Source organism: Mercurialis annua, linkage group LG1-X, assembly GCF_937616625.2.
Source record: "Mercurialis annua linkage group LG1-X, ddMerAnnu1.2, whole genome shotgun sequence".
Taxonomy (NCBI): domain Eukaryota; kingdom Viridiplantae; phylum Streptophyta; class Magnoliopsida; order Malpighiales; family Euphorbiaceae; genus Mercurialis; species Mercurialis annua.
This window is the reverse complement of record NC_065570.1, coordinates 48,605,264-48,626,164: the sequence shown is the minus strand read 5'-3', so window position 1 is coordinate 48,626,164 and position 20,901 is coordinate 48,605,264. Positions and strand designations below refer to the sequence as shown.

The window sequence follows — 20,901 nt, the reverse complement described above, 5'->3', positions numbered from 1 at the left end:
TTTTTAAAATAACTCAAAAAACGTTTTTTTTATTTTAAGATTATAGTGAAAACTTTATATGTTTATGATTTATTTTTTATTAACATAAATTTATTATAAGAATTGTATCATGTCAAAATACAGAAATACTCAAAGTTAAAACGTCAAATTTATTATAACAATTGTATCATGTCAAAATACAGCCACGGGTTTTCACCCCAGGCTCGTTTTCAACATGCTTTCGGCCGAATCTCGCATAAGCAACATTCAAATAAAGCTCAAACACGTCAATAACACGTAATCTAAACTTAAAACGTCAAATTTGAATCCAAAATCATCAAAGCGATAAAATCGCTCGATAACCTTAAACTTTAACTCAATATTCCATCCAATTCATTCAAACAAATGGCGAAACGATATGCTTACCGTGATTACCCGTCGAAATACGATCAAATCGAGATAAAGAATGTCGAAAACGAACGAGAAACGAAGATCTAGCGAGAAAAACGAAGAAATTGACGAAGAAGAGAAGAAGCTGATGTTTGACTTCTGGATTCTTCTTTCATTTGAAAGATCTTATATATATGGATAAATTGCATTTTGGTCCTTAAACTTTTAAAAGTTGCAATTTAGCCCAAAAACTTATCTGCGTCCAAATTTTAAACAGTCTCCGATTGATACGAACTTTAACCACAAATTCTATAAATTATTTCACGAACTTTGGCGAAATAATTTCTATCACGGAATTTATATTTTATTTTATATTAATTTTCTAAGATTTTCTTTAAATCCCACTGATTCGCTTAATAAAAATTATTCTAAATTTCCAATATTATTAAATTAAATTCATCTTAACTTAATTTATCAGAATTTATGACATGTGGCACGATTTAATTATTTTAAAATATTCAGGGTATTACAACATATTCAATTATATCTCATCTCAACATTCATATAGTTCACGGTTTAATTTGCTGGAAATTAAACACTTATGAAAACGGTAAAGGGACTCAATCAAGACATATGACTCAATCTTGCATGTAAGGCAGGTATAAAATACTCATACGCATACATCTAACCTTAGAGGTGTCTACTAGAAAACAGATAATGGCTGGTCTGGATCGTTTTACATGCAAAAAGCCTAAAACTGAATTTCTAGGTGTGATTTTATTTTTAGTCATTTTGAATAACCTATGCAACCTCTATTTATATTTTTATGCCAGCCCTAAGATTTTTAGGTGATTTGCTAATGATTGGTTTTTTCATGCTTTTGAAAGCTTTTAAACACTATCAACATACACAATATGCAGGGGATATACATATAAGGTTAGAATACTTTTAAATCTTGTAGACTGAAGTGTCTACACTTAATGTAGTTTGTTCGTTGGGGTGGTCGAAATCAGAACTCGGTCAAAACACGAAAGTTCTTCGTCTTGTTGATACAGATCCACTATTACACACCTGGAATTGCTTTTGGAATTCGATGGTTTCTTCGGTTGTGGGCTTCGAGGCCCGGTTGGCTTGGCAGATTATAAGATTGGGCTTCGAGGCCCGAAATAAATTGGGACAAGCCCATTACAAGTTACAAACATATTCTACAACCAAATATGTACGCGTGGGCTCAAACAGTGCCTAATTCCGAGTTCAAACAGTCCCGAAAACACAAAAAAGGGTTGGATCAGTGTTTGGAAGATCTGGGAGTCAATTCTGGAAAGGGGGGATGAAGCACCATGGTTCCACTGGGAGTGGCGGCGGCACCACTCCATGATGGCGGCGATAGCCTGTTCTAGCGGCGACACCATTGTGGCTAGCAGCGCGCTAATCCTATAGAGAATGTCAGTTCGTCGTTTGCCTCAAGATTTCATGCAAAGCAACTCAAAAACGAGTCGAATGCTCAAGGAAAAACTTTGAACGTATTGGAATTGGAATATGATGTCTAAAAGAATTGAACATGATCCATCAAACGAATTTTTAAATTTATGTTGTTTCATCTGCTGTTTCATTTTGGGATGTTTTGCAAGCTGCAATTGATGGTTATACAAAATGTGCAGGTATACCACTTATCTATCTTCCCAAATATCCTTATCCTACTGTTTTACATAATCAATTTCGTTAGTTAATACCACCTTCAGAATATATAAAAATCAAATATGACGCTGCTACATCTCAACAAAACCATTGCGGATTTACTGCAATTGTAGCTAGGGATTTCAATGGCACTGTCAATGGGCGTTTCCATGCACACTTTCAACATATTTGGAATCCTCAGATTTTGAAATTTTTAGCTTTACAGGAATTATTAAATTGGACAGTTCTATGTTCATGGAACACAGTTATTATGGAAGACGACACATTTCAAGTTTCATAAGTTATCAATTCACAAAAAGTAGCAGATTTCCGAACTTGGGAAATTTGTCAAGACATATGGCATCTTCAGAATCAGTTTTTAGTTTGTTCAATTCAACATGTAAATCGTATGTTTAATAGCTTAGCTCATAATTTAGCTTACTCAGTAAAAAGTCTGTTTTTACAACAACATTAGATTTTCTTTTGTCTGATTGTTATTACTCTATATACCAGCTACTGCTTATGATTAAGAAAAAAATAATGTTTTACAAAAATAATTATTTTGAAAAAAATAATTATTTTTAGAATGCGAGAGTATGAAAATAATTATTTGTATTTATGTTTTACAAAAATTAACAAACGTAATCGATAAGAAAAAACAGTTATTTTTGCTTATAAACTAAATAAGGTAATAATTAAAAGGGTTAATTTCTAAAAAAATCACGAACTTTACACGAAGTTTCATTTTAATCATGACCTTTAAAAGTTGCCATTTAAAGACACGAACTTTCATTTTGTTTCAAATCTATCATTTCAGTGTATTTTTGTTGATTAAATTTTTTAATAAACCATTAATGAAAGACCCAAATTATAAATCGACATTAAATCTTATTATCTTTTAGTTAGAGTATATAGGATTAGGAATTTTTGGTTCGATAAAATACACCGGATTTTACTTTGGCGATAGATTTGAAACAAAATGAAAGTTCGTGCCTTTAAATGACAACTTTTAAAGTTCATGATTAAAATGAAATTTCGTGTAAAGTTCGTGATTTTATTAGGAATTAACCTTAATTAAAATACAATGATAATCAAAATAATAACAATAAAGATATAGTGGTTAGGTAATGATATATTTGGATATTAAACTTTCCGTGTCACTAGACTTACCTATTGTTGTAAAAATGTATTAGACTTTATTTTTTTTACAAAAAGGTCACCAAGTTATATCTTTTATTACGAAAATGTTTATGTTGTTACAAAAAGGATACTGAACTTCTTGTGAATTACTAAAAAGTCACCGATTTATACTCTCTATTTTAAAAAAGTCACGGTTTATGTTGTTATAAAAAAGATACTGAACTTTTTGTGAATTACGAAAAGATAACCGAGTTATATTTTTTATTTTAAAAAGATCACTGAATTATATATTTTTTGTAATTTTGGCTTGAGAAAAAACAACGTGCCTTAACAAGTATGAACCTTTATAACAAAAGGTATAATTCATTGTTGTAATAAAATAAAATTTAATATTTTGTTTGTAATAATAAGTAAGCTCGGATCATGAGTTTGAAATCCGAAATATTTAGATAGATAAGCTAAATTAAAATGTTTATTGGTACTGGAAGTTTGAATTTTGATTAGGAAATTGGTGAAGTATATATTTAAGAACAGAAGGAAAAGGAAAAGAGAAGGATGTTATAATCCACTTAAAAAAAAATTGAAATGCAGAAATTAAAATCAGAGTGTAAAAATCCCCACCCTATATGTATAGTAGATAAGCTTTCCTCACAGAATTTCCACTATTTGTAGAGTGATATGATGCTTTTTCTTTAAAAAAAATGGCTTAATTCATAAAAAACACCCCACCTTGTATTTTTTTTATTTATATTATGACTTTATAAAAACAGTATTTGTATCCAATTTTGAGTTTTTATATTTCATCTCTACCCAAAAAAATTAAATTGTATTCTTTTCATTTAAAAAAAAAATTAAAACAATCTTTTATTTTTAACTTATATACTAATTAGATATTTATGTTATTAATAGTACAAAAATATCATCTTATTTAAAAAATTAAAAATAATAAATTTTTTTTTATTTTTTTTAAAAATATTTCTGATTTTTTTTTTTAAAAATAATTCCGATAAAAAATTAAAAATAATAATAATTTTTTTTATTTTATAAAATTTAAAAAATTAATTAATTATTTGAATGTATTTGATTATTTTTTAAATTTAAAAGTTTATTTGTTTTTTTAAAAACAGAAAAAAGTATATTTTAAACTCTTTTTCAAATGAAAAGAGTACAAGTATTTTTGAGTAGAGATAAAATTTAAAAATCCAAAATTAAATATAAATAGTGTTTTTATAAAATCAGGATATAAACGAAGAAAAAGTGCAAGGTGGATATTTTTTAAAGAATTAAGCCTGAAGAAATTGTAGATCTAAATCATTTTCTTTTCTTTTCAATAAGTACTTAATAAATAAAAACTGTAGGAGAAACACACTTTTTATTTAATGCAACATCATACATTACAAACTTTCACATTATGCAAATAAGAACAAGAAATTCCAAAACAAGAACAGAGTTACAGAAACAGATCAAACCACCTTATTGATTTCATGAAAGCAGAATCACAACATTCTTATTCTTAACCGGAAATCTGAACAGACTTAACTTCCGGTTTCTTCTCCGGCTCTGCCTTAGGAACAGTAACAGTAAGAACGCCATTTTCCATACTAGCTTTAACCTCATCAATTTTAGCATTCTCCGGCAACCTGAACCTCCTCATAAACTTGCCGCTACTCCTCTCAACACGGTGCCATTTATCGTTCTTTTCCTCCTTTTCTTTGCTTCTTTCTCCGCTTATCTGAAGAACTCGACCTTCTTCAACTTCAACTTTGACTTCTTCTTTCTTGAGACCAGGCACGTCGGCTTTGAAAATGTGAGCCTCTTCTGTTTCTTTCCAGTCAATTCTCGCATTTGCTAACGCCGAAACTTCTCCGGCGGAGGCCGGCAGGTTTGCAGAGTTGAAGAGAGGGTCCCAAAGATCGAGAGAGAACGGATCGAAGACGTTGGTTCTGCGGTTGCCAAAGAAACTTGGAATTAGAGACATTTTCTTGAATTTGGGTTAATAGTTGAAGGATAAATACAGATGTAGAGCTGTTAGATTTATTTGTGTGATGATTGAAGATGATGGGTTTGCGATCATATTTATATAACAGAGAAGAGAATTCTGGAGTTTCTTATTTGATCGGGATTTAATGATAAAGAATGGATACTAAAGAAATATTCCGGAGGTTTCTCATATTTTCTTGAGCTATGAGTTGTTGTCCAATAATCCTTTTCCCGTTTGTTTCTACAATCTTCTACTCCATTCATCCGATCTTTTTCAACTTCTTTCTGATTTTTTTAAGTTAAATAAGTTTTATATTTTATATTCTTCTCGGTGTGAAAAAAATGAGAATAATTAATATTTGGCTAATAAAAAGAAAAATTACCATTTTTTTTCAATACCTTTCCAATTTTATAATACCGTCAATTTTATCATATTTCGTATTTTTGACTTTTTATAGCACCCGACCTTATAAAATGATCTATTTTATCTTATATCGTATTTTTGACTTCCAATAGCATCCTAAATCATCAAATTGAAACCTTTTATATAGGTCTTATTTGATTTTTTTTAAGTTAAAGGACTTGATCGAATTTTTCTAAGTAAAAACAATTATGATATGACCCTTAAAATTAGTTGTTTTGAATATTTTCATTCTTAAAGTAATAAAATCGTTTAATTTTTTCAATTTAGAGTGCTATGAAAAGTTAAAAATATAAAATATGATAAACTTAATTGTTTTACAAAGTCAGGGTGCTATTAAAAAAAATCAGTAGTTTTTCAGCCTATTAGCTTTATTATTTGCTTCTATCATGAGGTCACAATTATTAGTTCCTGATGAATTTTAAAAGTTGTTTATTTTCTAACGTTTGGTTAATTAAAGACTACCTCCTTTCGTTAATTAACTACATTATTTGAATTGATCAAAGGATTTGATTGTTAAAAATAAAGTCTAATCTGACTTTTAAAGTTATTTTTCTTTTAAAAAAGTTCATAAAATTATTGAAACATTTCAAATAATTTTTTTTAAAGAATTTTAAATTACTTATCAATCCATAAATTTTTATAAATGTCTTAATTTATTAAAAAAATTAATTAAATATAATATAATTTAGCTCATTAAAAGTTAAGAATTCAATATTTTATTTTATTTCAAATTTTAAATTTATATGATTCAAAATCAAGTCATTACTATAAAATTTGTAAATATAAATGAAATAAAATCATGTTATATCTAATTTATTCTTTTTAAAATAATTTAATTTAATTTTTTTTCATTAAAAATATTTTAAAATAATTATATAAATATTTTATGGTTTGTTAAATTATTATAAATTATTATAAAAATTATTTTTGATTTTTTTAAAGAATTTGTGGCTTGTTTTTGAAAGAAAAATGAGTTTATGGGCCAAATTTAATTTTAATTTTGCCAAAAGTCTCTTTATAACCTAATGCCAGGGGGTAAAAAGTAATTATCCCAAGAAAAAAACTCATATTAATAAGTTCTGATAACCCAAAAATTCTCAATTTTTTTGTTTTTTATAGCCTCAATTTTCAAAATATTCAATTTTAGCACATTTTTCAAATTTACTTTCAATTATAGCCATTTATTTAAATTATAGTGAAAAAAAGTTTAAATAACTTCTCATATTACTTCATTTTTTAAATTTATTATGATGAAAATGTTAATTGAAACAATATAAAATAATATAAACGACATGGTTAAATTTTATCCTACTCCAATTTGGACAAATCACTATAATTAAAAGTGAAAATTGGAAAATGAGATAAAATTTAACATTTTGAGAAGTGAAAAAATAAACGAAAAAAATTAAAAAAAGAGGAAATTTTAAGATGATCAAACCTATTAATTTAATATTTTTAAAACTTAAAAAATAAAGTATAATACATAAAAAAAAATACTATGCTATATTTATATTAGCCTAGTAACTCAAAAAACCGAACGTTTAATGGAAATTTCCGCTAGATTCCAACCTTTAAAATGTCGATTATAGTAATCGTATTATATTGTATCAAAATGGCCAAGATCGAAAATGCATGTGCCTCAGTTGACGTGAATATGATGTGGATGTAAGGACGGACCTAGGAAAAGCTTATGGTGGGCATTTGTTCACCTTATTTTTCGAATCTCTGAAAAATATGAATATGTACGTTAGTAGTATAGTTTTTCAACCTTAAAATTTATAGCACTGACCACCTTAATTTTTTTATAGTATCCATCTTATAAATTTTTGGTACAATTTTGCAATCTTATATAAAATTTTTGGGTCCGCCACTGTGTGGATGTCACCTATTTGCTGTAATACCCCGTATTATTTGTTAGTATTTATTTTCGCGCGTGTCTAATTTTTATTAAGTAGGACCTCGAAAATTAGTTATTAAATTCACGAGATGAATTTATAAGTGTGAAAATGTGATTTTGTGTGTGTTTTGCCTTAAGTTTAACTTTTGGCAATTTTATGTGTTAAATGTGAATTTTGCGATTTTACGCTAAAAATCGTCAAAATAATTATTTTAATTATTTTAAAGGCCCAAAAATATTTTAATTCAGCCCATATGTTATGATTTAATGTTTTTGAATATTTGAGAAACTTGAGTTTATTTTGCCCCTAAAGTTCAATTTATTTACAAGAATGCCATAATGGCAAACTTGTAAATAAATGAAACATGAAATTAATATCTAGATATTTCCATAAGCAAACTTGATGCCCAAGTTTCTTAATCTTCTTCTTCATTTTTGCTAGACATATTCATTCTCCATTGTTGTGTGGGTGCCAAAGCTCTCAAATAAAAAATAAAACACAAGTCCTAGATTTTTAACTTTACTCACAAAAGTTTCTTAACGAAAAACGTTGAGCATTTTCCGTAGATCGTTAATCTATCTTTGCATGTTGGATCAAGGTGAATTTCAAAGCTCAAATCTTAACTTTTATTTGCTGATATTGAATGAACCATAGATACATGCTTAGGATGATTAAAACTTGTTGTTTAATGGTTGATTAGTTGGTTTTAATTGCTAGTTTGTTGGGTTTCGGTTTTAAAATAATTTTTCCGTGAAATTAAATTAATTATTTTAATTTTCTGGGCTGATCTAAATAGTGAGGTTAAAATATGCTTTAAAGTGTGATTTTTGTGGATTAAAAATGTTAAACATTTCGGGTATTAATTTAATGGTTTGGAGTTCGATTTTTAATAGTTTTAAAGGCTTAAAATCACTTAAAAAGGGTAAATACATGGATTTTAAATTTCTGGAAATAAGTTTGTTCATGGTTGATCTAAATGTTGGGTTGATGATGAATAAATGTTTAATGGTGAATTTTTAATGGTTCGTTAATCGGGTTTAATTTTTATAATAGTTTAATCGGTAAAAAAAAAAATGTTTAAAAAGGGTATTTTTGTCATTTTAATTTCTGGACAGAAATTATTCATGAAAAATGTATGAAATATATATGTTGATTATTTATGGAATTTAATTGATTTAGTTGAGGTGTTTTGACGGATTAATAATCGGTTTTAATTATTAATTGTTTATACGGTTTTAAATTGTTAAAATTGTTAAAATTATGAAAAATAATTTATTTTAATTTTGGGGCTGCTGTTTTAATATGATAATTAAAATAAATTTGTATTGGTAGATTTTTGGGTGATTAAAATTGTGTAAAAATGATTTTTGAACGTTTTAACGGTTTTTAAAGCTCATCGGAGCTTGACCGGAATCCGGTGACCGGAATTTGGTGACCGGAGTGATCAAAACATAAATGGGATTCTGAGTTTGAGAGTTGATGATTTGTTGAATTTGGTTGGGTTTGGACTTGATTGTCAAAATTTAAAGTTTAGGGGTTGAAGTGTAACTTTTGTAAAAATAAAGGACCAATCAGTATTTTAACCAAAATTCCAGATTATAGATGTATATAATCTGATACAAAATGAGTTTAATTCTTTTAAATGATTTTGATAATTTTTGGAAAGATTTGAATGTTTCTGCCGAAAACTAGAGTTTTGAGGTTAAATTGTATTTTTCCAAAGTTGAAGGGCTACATGGTATGTTAGCCAAAGTTTTCAGATTATATTTGTTAATAATCTGAGGTAAAATGATTTTGGGTATTTTAAGTAATTTTGTCGATTTTAAAATCGATTGATTTACAAAAGGACCTAAATGGTCAATTTTGAAAAGTTTGAGGGTATTTTGGTATTTTTACCGAAAGTGGAATTTAGAACAATATGGGGCTGTTTTAATATATTTAAATAAATAATCTTGAAGTGGAAAGTATTATTCTATATAAAGAAATATATTTTTTATGACAAAGTATATTTATGAAAAATGAAGTATTTAAATGAATATTTTTGAAAAATGGTTTTACGTGTAAAAAGAGATAGGTAAAGAAAAATTACATGAATAAAATAAGTTATGAACTTATTAAATAACAAATTATTTGGAGGTTAGAATTAATTAATTAAATTAAATTAAGATGGTATAGAGTTAATTCCATAGTAGGATTTTATTAATTAAGAGAATTAATATTTTGATCCTAACTAGATTCGACAAGTTGTCGAGCTATCGGGTCGGAGGACCAAGGGAATTAACGGAGTTGTTTAAAGGAGCATTGACGGAGTAATACCGTAGTTAAACGGTTTCTGTGAGTACATGTTTTTACATTTCGGTATTCGTAAAGCCTCCTATTTTAATATACTATGTGATAAATGTGTTGCGGTGTTATATGTTTACATGCCTTGTATGGATGTATGTTTTATGTATATACTATATGTATATATTATTTTGATATAGAAAGGTACACACATAGTTTTTAAAATTATTATGCAATTGCTTATGCTTGAATGTGTGTTACATCGGTTGGCTGTGCTATCGATGTCAGTTTATGTGTGTGTGTTACATCGGTTGGCTTCGCTATCGATGTCAGTTTATGTGTGTGTGTTACATCGGTTGGCTTCGCTATCGATGCCAGTTTATGTGTGTGTGTTACATCGGTTGGCTGTGCTATCGATGTCAGTTTATGTGTGTGTGTTACATCGGTTGGCTTCGCTATCGATGTCAGGAATGTGTGTGTGTTACATCGGTTGGCTTCGCTATCGATGTCAGGAATGTGTGTGTGTGTTACATCGGTTGGCTTCGCTATCGATGTCAGGTGAATAAGGTTGATCGGTTGGCTGTGCTATCGGTCCCTTAAGATTTATGTATGTTGTGGATATGGTTGATCGGTTGGCTGTGCTATCGGTCCCATAAGATTATGCATGTATGATGTGTTGATAAGTTTCGCCATCAATGTAGATGGACGAATTTAAGAAATGTGGTTTAATTTAAAGGTCAACGTATATGGTTGACATTCTTTGATATTGAAGTCTTGATTGAAATATGTTATGTGTGAGCTCAGGCTTCAATTGTTTTAAAGATGTTTTCAAAGGATTTCGAAAATACATAAAGTTATTTTAAATATAAAACGGTTTTTAACTTTATGAAATATTTATTTGTAACGGCATGAACTCACCAGTATATCTGACCCACGTTGTGGAATCATTTTTCAGGAAAGCTGGTCCGATTTTGATGAAGGCTTCCGAACGTTTATTTCTCGGAAGTCTGCTTTGATAAAAGACTGTAAAGAAGGTTTTAAGTTCTAGTTGTCCGCAGTAGATTAGTATAGTCTTATTGTAATCAAATGTTTTAAAGCGCATTTAAACTCTGATGTTTTGTCCCATCAGTTATTTAATAAAAGTTTCATACGTTTCTTTTAAAAGCGAAAAATTTATAGTGTTTTTCAGGCTTGCTACGGGTTTCGGAGCAACCACTCCCATTCCCTAGCGCCGGTCTCGACTCGAGATTTCGGGTCGTGACAAAGGTGGTATCAGAGCAGTTGGTCCAGTTACCTCTGCTAATATGTGAATTGAGTGCAGTTGGTCAGAGATACCACTGCTAGTCTGTGTAGATGTTGTGTGAACCTAGGAGTAATGTACAGTGTCACTAGTTTAAGTTAGGAACTATTGCGGATTATAGGATTTCCAGTCATGTCTTTTAAACGTTTTCATCGTTTTCATCGGTTTTTCAAATGATTTTGAAAACGTCCTGTCCTATGTGTGGTGTCAGGATATGAGTTAGATGTGTGTGTTAGCACAATATATGTTTGTGGTTACTCGAGTAAGCATTACGCTTTCGAGTATATAGTCTGCGAGGAGTTGTATACTCTCGAGACTCATATTATCTATGAAATGTGTGTTTATTATGAGTATGATTGATTGATTGATGTGGTATGTTTTTAGCGTATTCACTGAAAGGAGTGATATGCTTTCGAATGTGATAAAGTCTGCGTAGAGAGATATACTCACGAGACTTGTGTTATGTGCTTTAGCCGAGAATTCCTAAATGAGCTGATTATCATTAGGATATGGCTTATATGTATGATATATGATGACATGTGTGTTGAGAATTGTTTACTTGAATGATTATATGTTTTGAGTGTTGTTTAGTCTACGTAGAGTAGTATACTCTCGAGACTTATGGAATGTGTTGTGATTGAGTAAATCATAAATAAATTGGGTTTCTTTGAACCTAATTTTTATGTATTTGTGATGGCTATGATTTGATTATGTGCATGCAATGTGATTGATTATTATGTGCATGCAATGGAATAGTGTATATGAAACGTATAGAACACGTGAGTTATAGCCAGATATGACATAGACGAATGAAAATTTTATTAGAGCCTAATTCGTAAAGTAAGAATGAGACACGACTATATGTGCGGTAGAACTTTGCGAACATGATGCGGATGCCATGTTATTAGGAGCTCATTTAGATTTCTTTGTGCCTTAGAATGGCTGAACAAAGAAACACTCGAGCGCGTGCAGCGGCACAACGAGTAAACGAGGCCCGAAGGGAGGCCGAAATTAATTTAGGAGAGTATGACCCAGTCCGACAGGCAGATAGAGGCCGTGGACAAAATAGAGGTCAAGAAGAACCTAGAGTATATCAAGCTGGAAATGTGCAGGCACAAGGAATGCCGCAACAACCCAATATTGATATAAATTATTTGGCAGCAGAAATTATTGATATACGAAGTTGTGTGTTGATGATGGGGCAGTGGATGCAACACCAGCATCAGCGAGAAGTGAGAAATGCTGATAGAGACCTGGTGTTAGCATACGTAAAACTGAGCCGAAAAGAGTTTGATGGATCAAGTGATGCGTTAGACTTTTTGGAAGAAGTCGAGCAAAATGCTCGTAGACTTCAAGCTAACGAAAGACAGACAATGTTGTTAATGGAGATGTCGATGAAAGGTCCAGCCAAGGATTGGTTTCGACAAGTAATTGGACCAATAATGGGTCATATAACATGGGCAGAGTTTGTAACCCGATATAAGGACTTCTTCTTACCGTTTGCGGTAGTTGAAGGTAACCGGGACAAACTGTTATCGTTAACTCGAGGTAACAGATCTGTACAAGAATATGTTACCGAGTTTAATCGATTGAGCAGATTTGCTCCAGACTTGATAACAGATCAAGTCAGAGTAAACACCATGTTTGTGAAGGGATTAGGACATCAGTTTATAGAACTGTTGACTCAGAGAGACAAGGATTTTGTGCAAGTTGTCGACAGCGCAAGACAACTGGAAAGCGCATTAATCCAATTTGGTAAAATTCCTGACCCCTCACAACCAAACCAAGTTAGAGATGAACATTTTGGTTATGGAAACCAAACTTCAAGGCAAATAAGTGAAGAAAATGTACGACGACGTGGTCGAACCCATCAGAAAGGTAGACAAGGAAAAGAAGCCAAGAAGGCTAGAACCATTGGTCAAAATTTTGAGCAAGGAAGCTCTAGTTTTGCAAATCCTATGTGTCAACGATGTGGAAGGAGACATTTAGGTATTTATCAAGCTACTACGGATATATGTTTTTCGTGCGGCCAACAAGGTCATTACGCAAGAGAATGCCCGTATTCCGTACAGCGGAATACAATAGAGAATGTGGACCAACCACTTCCTCAGTAAGCAAGGTCTATTTACACAATGGTTTCTAGACCGGGTTAACCTAACGCAATACGCGGTAGAGAGTGAGGCAATGAAAATCCGAACTTGAGAGGTTGAATTGTGGCGAAATTCCCTCAATCAATCAAGGATTAATAAGAATATTTGGGCTAGTTTCACAAGCTATGCCTGAAACCAAGGAATAAGATTAGATCCTTTAGATGTGTAGTAAAGAGTAGAGAGGTTAAATAGAAAAATTATGGAATAAGCAATTTTGCAGAGCTTTATGTCTACAGAAACTTACGCAGGCGCCAGTTTTGTAAAAACAAATGTGTTTAATGAAAAAGAGTTGTTTTATGAACACATAATTGTGCCCGGACACGAATCACGAAAGCATTGCATTGGCACGAATAGGATTGCATCACTACATTCATATTCATATTGTATTCACTATTAGAACATGCATCATGTGCATTATGTATGTTGAAAAGAAAAGAGGAATGCCATTGCAACTCTTGGTGATGAGAGAAGTCATCACACCGGTGCACAATTATGACATGGATTTTTATGTGGAAAAGAAAAGTGGTTTTAAAAGGATAAGTTTTAACGTAAGTACGCTGAGACATTGACTCTGTAATGTAAACAAAGGAATAGGATAAGGGAAAGCACCCTGTTAGTCCTAAATAATAGATGTTGAAGTATAAGTGATATTATAATTCGAGGACGAATTATTTTAAGGAGGGGAGAATGTAATACCCCGTATTATTTGTTAGTATTTATTTTCGCGCGTGTCTAATTTTTATTAAGTAGGACCTCGAAAATTAGTTATTAAATTCACGAGATGAATTTATAAGTGTGAAAATGTGATTTTGTGTGTGTTTTGCCTTAAGTTTAACTTTTGGCAATTTTATGTGTTAAATGTGAATTTTGCGATTTTACGCTAAAAATCGTCAAAATAATTATTTTAATTATTTTAAAGGCCCAAAAATATTTTAATTCAGCCCATATGTTATGATTTAATGTTTTTGAATATTTGAGAAACTTGAGTTTATTTTGCCCCTAAAGTTCAATTTATTTACAAGAATGCCATAATGGCAAACTTGTAAATAAATGAAACATGAAATTAATATCTAGATATTTCCATAAGCAAACTTGATGCCCAAGTTTCTTAATCTTCTTCTTCATTTTTGCTAGACATATTCATTCTCCATTGTTGTGTGGGTGCCAAAGCTCTCAAATAAAAAATAAAACACAAGTCCTAGATTTTTAACTTTACTCACAAAAGTTTCTTAACGAAAAACGTTGAGCATTTTCCGTAGATCGTTAATCTATCTTTGCATGTTGGATCAAGGTGAATTTCAAAACTCAAATCTTAACTTTTATTTGCTGATATTGAATGAACCATAGATACATGCTTAGGATGATTAAAACTTGTTGTTTAATGGTTGATTAGTTGGTTTTAATTGCTAGTTTGTTGGGTTTCGGTTTTAAAATAATTTTTCCGTGAAATTAAATTAATTATTTTAATTTTCTGGGCTGATCTAAATAGTGAGGTTAAAATATGCTTTAAAGTGTGATTTTTGTGGATTAAAAATGTTAAACATTTCGGGTATTAATTTAATGGTTTGGAGTTCGATTTTTAATAGTTTTAAAGGCTTAAAATCACTTAAAAAGGGTAAATACATGGATTTTAAATTTCTGGAAATAAGTTTGTTCATGGTTGATCTAAATGTTGGGTTGATGATGAATAAATGTTTAATGGTGAATTTTTAATGGTTCGTTAATCGGGTTTAATTTTTATAATAGTTTAATCGGTAAAAAAAAAAATGTTTAAAAAGGGTATTTTTGTCATTTTAATTTCTGGACAGAAATTATTCATGAAAAATGTATGAAATATATATGTTGATTATTTATGGAATTTAATTGATTTAGTTGAGGTGTTTTGACGGATTAATAATCGGTTTTAATTATTAATTGTTTATACGGTTTTAAATTGTTAAAATTGTTAAAATTATGAAAAATAATTTATTTTAATTTTGGGGCTGCTGTTTTAATATGATAATTAAAATAAATTTGTATTGGTAGATTTTTGGGTGATTAAAATTGTGTAAAAATGATTTTTGAACGTTTTAACGGTTTTTAAAGCTCATCGGAGCTTGACCGGAATCCGGTGACCGGAATTTGGTGACCGGAGTGATCAAAACATAAATGGGATTCTGAGTTTGAGAGTTGATGATTTGTTGAATTTGGTTGGGTTTGGACTTGATTGTCAAAATTTAAAGTTTAGGGGTTGAAGTGTAACTTTTGTAAAAATAAAGGACCAATCAGTATTTTAACCAAAATTCCAGATTATAGATGTATATAATCTGATACAAAATGAGTTTAATTCTTTTAAATGATTTTGATAATTTTTGGAAAGATTTGAATGTTTCTGCCGAAAACTAGAGTTTTGAGGTTAAATTGTATTTTTCCAAAGTTGAAGGGCTACATGGTATGTTAGCCAAAGTTTTCAGATTATATTTGTTAATAATCTGAGGTAAAATGATTTTGGGTATTTTAAGTAATTTTGTCGATTTTAAAATCGATTGATTTACAAAAGGACCTAAATGGTCAATTTTGAAAAGTTTGAGGGTATTTTGGTATTTTTACCGAAAGTGGAATTTAGAACAATATGGGGCTGTTTTAATATATTTAAATAAATAATCTTGAAGTGGAAAGTATTATTCTATATAAAGAAATATATTTTTTATGACAAAGTATATTTATGAAAAATGAAGTATTTAAATGAATATTTTTGAAAAATGGTTTTACGTGTAAAAAGAGATAGGTAAAGAAAAATTACATGAATAAAATAAGTTATGAACTTATTAAATAACAAATTATTTGGAGGTTAGAATTAATTAATTAAATTAAATTAAGATGGTATAGAGTTAATTCCATAGTAGGATTTTATTAATTAAGAGAATTAATATTTTGATCCTAACTAGATTCGACAAGTTGTCGAGCTATCGGGTCGGAGGACCAAGGGAATTAACGGAGTTGTTTAAAGGAGCATTGACGGAGTAATACCGTAGTTAAACGGTTTCTGTGAGTACATGTTTTTACATTTCGGTATTCGTAAAGCCTCCTATTTTAATATACTATGTGATAAATGTGTTGCGGTGTTATATGTTTACATGCCTTGTATGGATGTATGTTTTATGTATATACTATATGTATATATTATTTTGATATAGAAAGGTACACACATAGTTTTTAAAATTATTATGCAATTGCTTATGCTTGAATGTGTGTTACATCGGTTGGCTGTGCTATCGATGTCAGTTTATGTGTGTGTGTTACATCGGTTGGCTTCGCTATCGATGTCAGTTTATGTGTGTGTGTTACATCGGTTGGCTTCGCTATCGATGCCAGTTTATGTGTGTGTGTTACATCGGTTGGCTGTGCTATCGATGTCAGTTTATGTGTGTGTGTTACATCGGTTGGCTTCGCTATCGATGTCAGGAATGTGTGTGTGTTACATCGGTTGGCTTCGCTATCGATGTCAGGAATGTGTGTGTGTGTTACATCGGTTGGCTTCGCTATCGATGTCAGGTGAATAAGGTTGATCGGTTGGCTGTGCTATCGGTCCCTTAAGATTTATGTATGTTGTGGATATGGTTGATCGGTTGGCTGTGCTATCGGTCCCATAAGATTATGCATGTATGATGTGTTGATAAGTTTCGCCATCAATGTAGATGGACGAATTTAAGAAATGTGGTTTAATTTAAAGGTCAACGTATATGGTTGACATTCTTTGATATTGAAGTCTTGATTGAAATATGTTATGTGTGAGCTCAGGCTTCAATTGTTTTAAAGATGTTTTCAAAGGATTTCGAAAATACATAAAGTTATTTTAAATATAAAACGGTTTTTAACTTTATGAAATATTTATTTGTAACGGCATGAACTCACCAGTATATCTGACCCACGTTGTGGAATCATTTTTCAGGAAAGCTGGTCCGATTTTGATGAAGGCTTCCGAACGTTTATTTCTCGGAAGTCTGCTTTGATAAAAGACTGTAAAGAAGGTTTTAAGTTCTAGTTGTCCGCAGTAGATTAGTATAGTCTTATTGTAATCAAATGTTTTAAAGCGCATTTAAACTCTGATGTTTTGTCCCATCAGTTATTTAATAAAAGTTTCATACGTTTCTTTTAAAAGCGAAAAATTTATAGTGTTTTTCAGGCTTGCTACGGGTTTCGGAGCAACCACTCCCATTCCCTAGCGCCGGTCTCGACTCGAGATTTCGGGTCGTGACATTTGCCAAGCATGATAAAAAGAATAAGCAAAAGGTACATATTAGCCCTTGAACTCTTTCATTAATACTTTTTACATTTTTAAATTCTAAATCAGTTCAACTCAATCTTTAAATTTAGAACAAAAAAAACAACAATAATCTTTAGAAATTAATAATTCTATATCTAAATAAAAATTAAAAAAATTTACAGTTACTACTAATTAATTTCAACCTACATTAATTAATATTTTTTATTAATTTGTTTTTGCAATGGTAATGAGTAATTGATTTGTTTGCTTATTTATATGAGTTTAGATAAATGTCTCTAGTAGCATTACAGAAACTTTCGTTAAACGTTTAGTCCTTTTGGATAATTAGGCCTTTATGCTATTATACTTTTATAAAATTTGTGGAACCTTAATAAAAGTAAATATTGAGGGTTTATTCGAGAGCTGATCTTAATTACTAATCTTAAGCAATCTAAGAAATTTTGGTTGTCTCCAAAGTAGTGAAATGTTATACTAGTTAGATTACTAGAATGTGGAAAAAAGTTGATTTTATAAATGAAAAACGTTTACGGTAAGTTGAAAGCTAGAAGCAAAATAGTACAAGATACTAAAACTAAAGAAAATTACTGAGCTAAAAGAAAAAATGTTTAAACTAAGAAGATGTAGCGTAATTATTTTGTCTGGCTGTTCAGAATTAATTATTGGTGTCTGATTCATTTTTTTACTATAGCTTATATAATTCCTCTTGCCAGACTGAAATTCATTCTTTTTGCAAACTTCCTCTCTATAATTTGAACGTTATTGAGACTTTCACTTTCCCATGTTCATCAACTATAATTATTGATTTTATGGTTACTTGTTGTAGAAATCATTTATCATGTTTGCAATTTTAAAATGAATTTTCAATTTTTACAATTATTGCAAAAAATAGAAAACTATTTCGAGGAAGATAAGCCTCTCAACAAAGCACATAAACCTTACTGTTGGGTTTTATTGGTTCATAACGCAGCGGAATTTCAAAAATTTATCTAAAAACCCAAACCAAGATCCATGTAATTCGAATTAAACAGAACAATTACTTACTTGTATGTCGAATTCAACAGCAATGTAGGAAGGAAGGAGGTGGTTCACTTTGGTGATACCTGGCCTCGGATCAGAAACGCCTCCAAAAGAACGCGTCCTCTACGAGTATCCACACGAACAGACCTTAGCCAAAACTAGTGCTTGTGTGCTAGCACTATTGCTTCACAAGCAATTTCGAATTTTAGTGATTTAGTGAATAATGAATTTCGTCATTCTCAAACCAACTGCTTAATGAGTATTTATAGTGATAAATAACACTAGGGTTTGAGACAAATTCGAATTTCAATCTCATTGCAATTCTACAAGCTTATGTTTATCAAAAACTCCTTTTTGATAATTATCCATATATATTAATTACTATATTTATTATCTTCCAAAAATAATAAATTAAGGAAAACACTTATCCTTAAATTTCAAATTAATATATATATTTATTAATATATATATATTACGAATTATATATATATATATATATATATATATATATATATATATATAATTAATCACTTAATCACATTGGGCTTGTACAATCCATAACTGTTTTGGGCCTGTTCTTAGTGTGCGACCCTGTAGGTTCATATAACGTTGGCAGTAGGCTCGAAATCCCTATTTCAGCCCACAAGTCATAAGTGGCCTCTAGCAAGACATTATGACTACCCAAGTTATATGAATATCGATAATCCGATTTAACCATTTACAATAATATTTTAATCCCTTTGTCTCTCGATATCCAGATTGAATATAAGGCATAGTTATGTCATCCTTATAACATTCAATCATTAGTTTCTTGACTTTAAGTAGACTGAAAATGATAACTTCTTATCAATTAGCATGACCATGCATTTACTTCAGTCTATCTTCTTCAAGGGGCCCATAGATATCTTACTCAAATAAATGAGGGACAAATTCCTTCTCAGTCACTCACATTTCTCACATAGTTACTTTCATATCCAATGACAATCTATTCCATTATCCTGTTAAAGATAATGTAAGACTGTATCAAAATATGAAATAGCTATGTAGAAATCCATGATGATTTCAAGGTCAAAGGATTATACTAATAGAACTGTAATGAGAATTACTTATGACAGTGATCTATGTAGTATTCTCACAGTGGGTCATCCAGTGCCTTATTTCTCAAATAGCACCTATGATTTGACTTAATATCTCATATACATGATTAGTAAAACATAATCATCAGTCAACATCATACTAGTCTCAATGTTCTATTAAGACTAGGGATAGATGGTATATAATTCTTTTATTAAACCTAAGGGTTCTACTATCAAGTCACATACTCGATGACCTTAGAAAGAATTAACCATTCAAGTATTTTAATCATTAATATAAAATGATAAAAACTGCCAATCAATAAATAATAAAATGATAAAGTCAAAACATGGTCAAACATGATTGACCTAGTGCATATCACTAACAATCTCCCACTTGCACTAGGCCCAATCTACATTAAATCTAATTCCCATGGACCTAGTATGACTCTCATGCTTAGGCTGTGGAAGAGCCTTAGTTAGCGGATCAGCAACATTATCATTTGTCGAAACTCTGCATATCTTCACGTCTCCTCTCTCAATGATTTCTCGAATGAGATGATAACGTCTAAGTATGTGTTTGGATCGCTGATGTGATCTGGGCTCCTTTGCTTGTGCTATGGCCCCATTGTTATCACATAACAAGTTCACTGGATCGGATATACTAGGAACAACTCCTAATCCAGTTATGAACTTTTTGATCCAAACAGCCTCCTTAGCTGCGTCTGAAGCAGCTATATACTCAGCTTCTGTTGTAGAATCAGCAACGGTGTCCTGCTTCGAGCTCTTCCAGCTGAAAGCACCTCCATTCAAACAAAACACATATCCTGACTGTGATTTATAATCATCAATGTCAGTTTGGAAGCTAGCGTCTGTGTAACCCTTTACAATCAGCTCATCTTCCTGACCACCATATAGCAAGAATGCATCCTTGGTTCTTCTCAAGTACTTAAGGATGTTCTTAACTGCTGCCCAGTGACTTTCACCTGGATTTGACTGGTATCTGCTCGTTGTACTCAAAGCATACGAGACATCAGGTCGAGTGCACAACATTGCATACATGATAGATCCAATAGCATAAGCATATGGAATCTTACTCATGCGGTCTCGCTCATCCTGTGTCTTAGGACACTGAGTCTTGCTGAGACTGATGCCATGTGACATTGGCAAGAATCCTCTCTTGGAGTCTTGCATACTAAACCTGTTTAATACCTTATCAACATAAGTGCTTTGACTTAGGCCAATGAGTCTTCTAGATCTATCTCTATAGATCTTGATGCCTAATATGTAAGCAGCATCGCCCAAGTCTTTCATTGAAAAACA

The 20,901-nt window shown here is 30.9% G+C and overlaps 1 protein-coding gene and 2 long non-coding RNA genes across 3 annotated transcripts; 2 read left to right on the top strand and 1 right to left on the bottom strand.

Annotated features, from left to right (window-relative positions):
- Positions 1-4,541: 4,541 nt before the first annotated feature.
- On the bottom strand, positions 4,542-5,397 carry LOC126664744 (17.4 kDa class I heat shock protein-like). Its single transcript, XM_050357280.2, has one exon. It carries the CDS (start codon positions 5,162-5,164, stop codon positions 4,700-4,702), a length of 465 nt encoding a protein of 154 aa, XP_050213237.1. The 5' UTR covers positions 5,165-5,397; the 3' UTR covers positions 4,542-4,699.
- Positions 5,398-7,976: 2,579 nt separating this feature from the next.
- On the top strand, positions 7,977-10,884 carry LOC126679524 (uncharacterized). Its single transcript, XR_007640878.2, has 3 exons — positions 7,977-8,086; positions 9,723-9,822; positions 10,727-10,884. It is a non-coding gene; the product is annotated as an uncharacterized LOC126679524 (long non-coding RNA).
- A 3,518-nt stretch (positions 10,885-14,402) lies between these two features.
- On the top strand, positions 14,403-17,310 carry LOC126679531 (uncharacterized). Its single transcript, XR_007640880.2, has 3 exons — positions 14,403-14,512; positions 16,149-16,248; positions 17,153-17,310. It is a non-coding gene; the product is annotated as an uncharacterized LOC126679531 (long non-coding RNA).
- Positions 17,311-20,901: the final 3,591 nt, after the last annotated feature.

Coding starts and splice junctions, on each gene's coding strand:
- LOC126664744 (XM_050357280.2), bottom strand. CDS start 5,164: ATGTCTCTAATTCCAAGTTTCTTTGGCAACCGCAGAACCAACGTCTTC.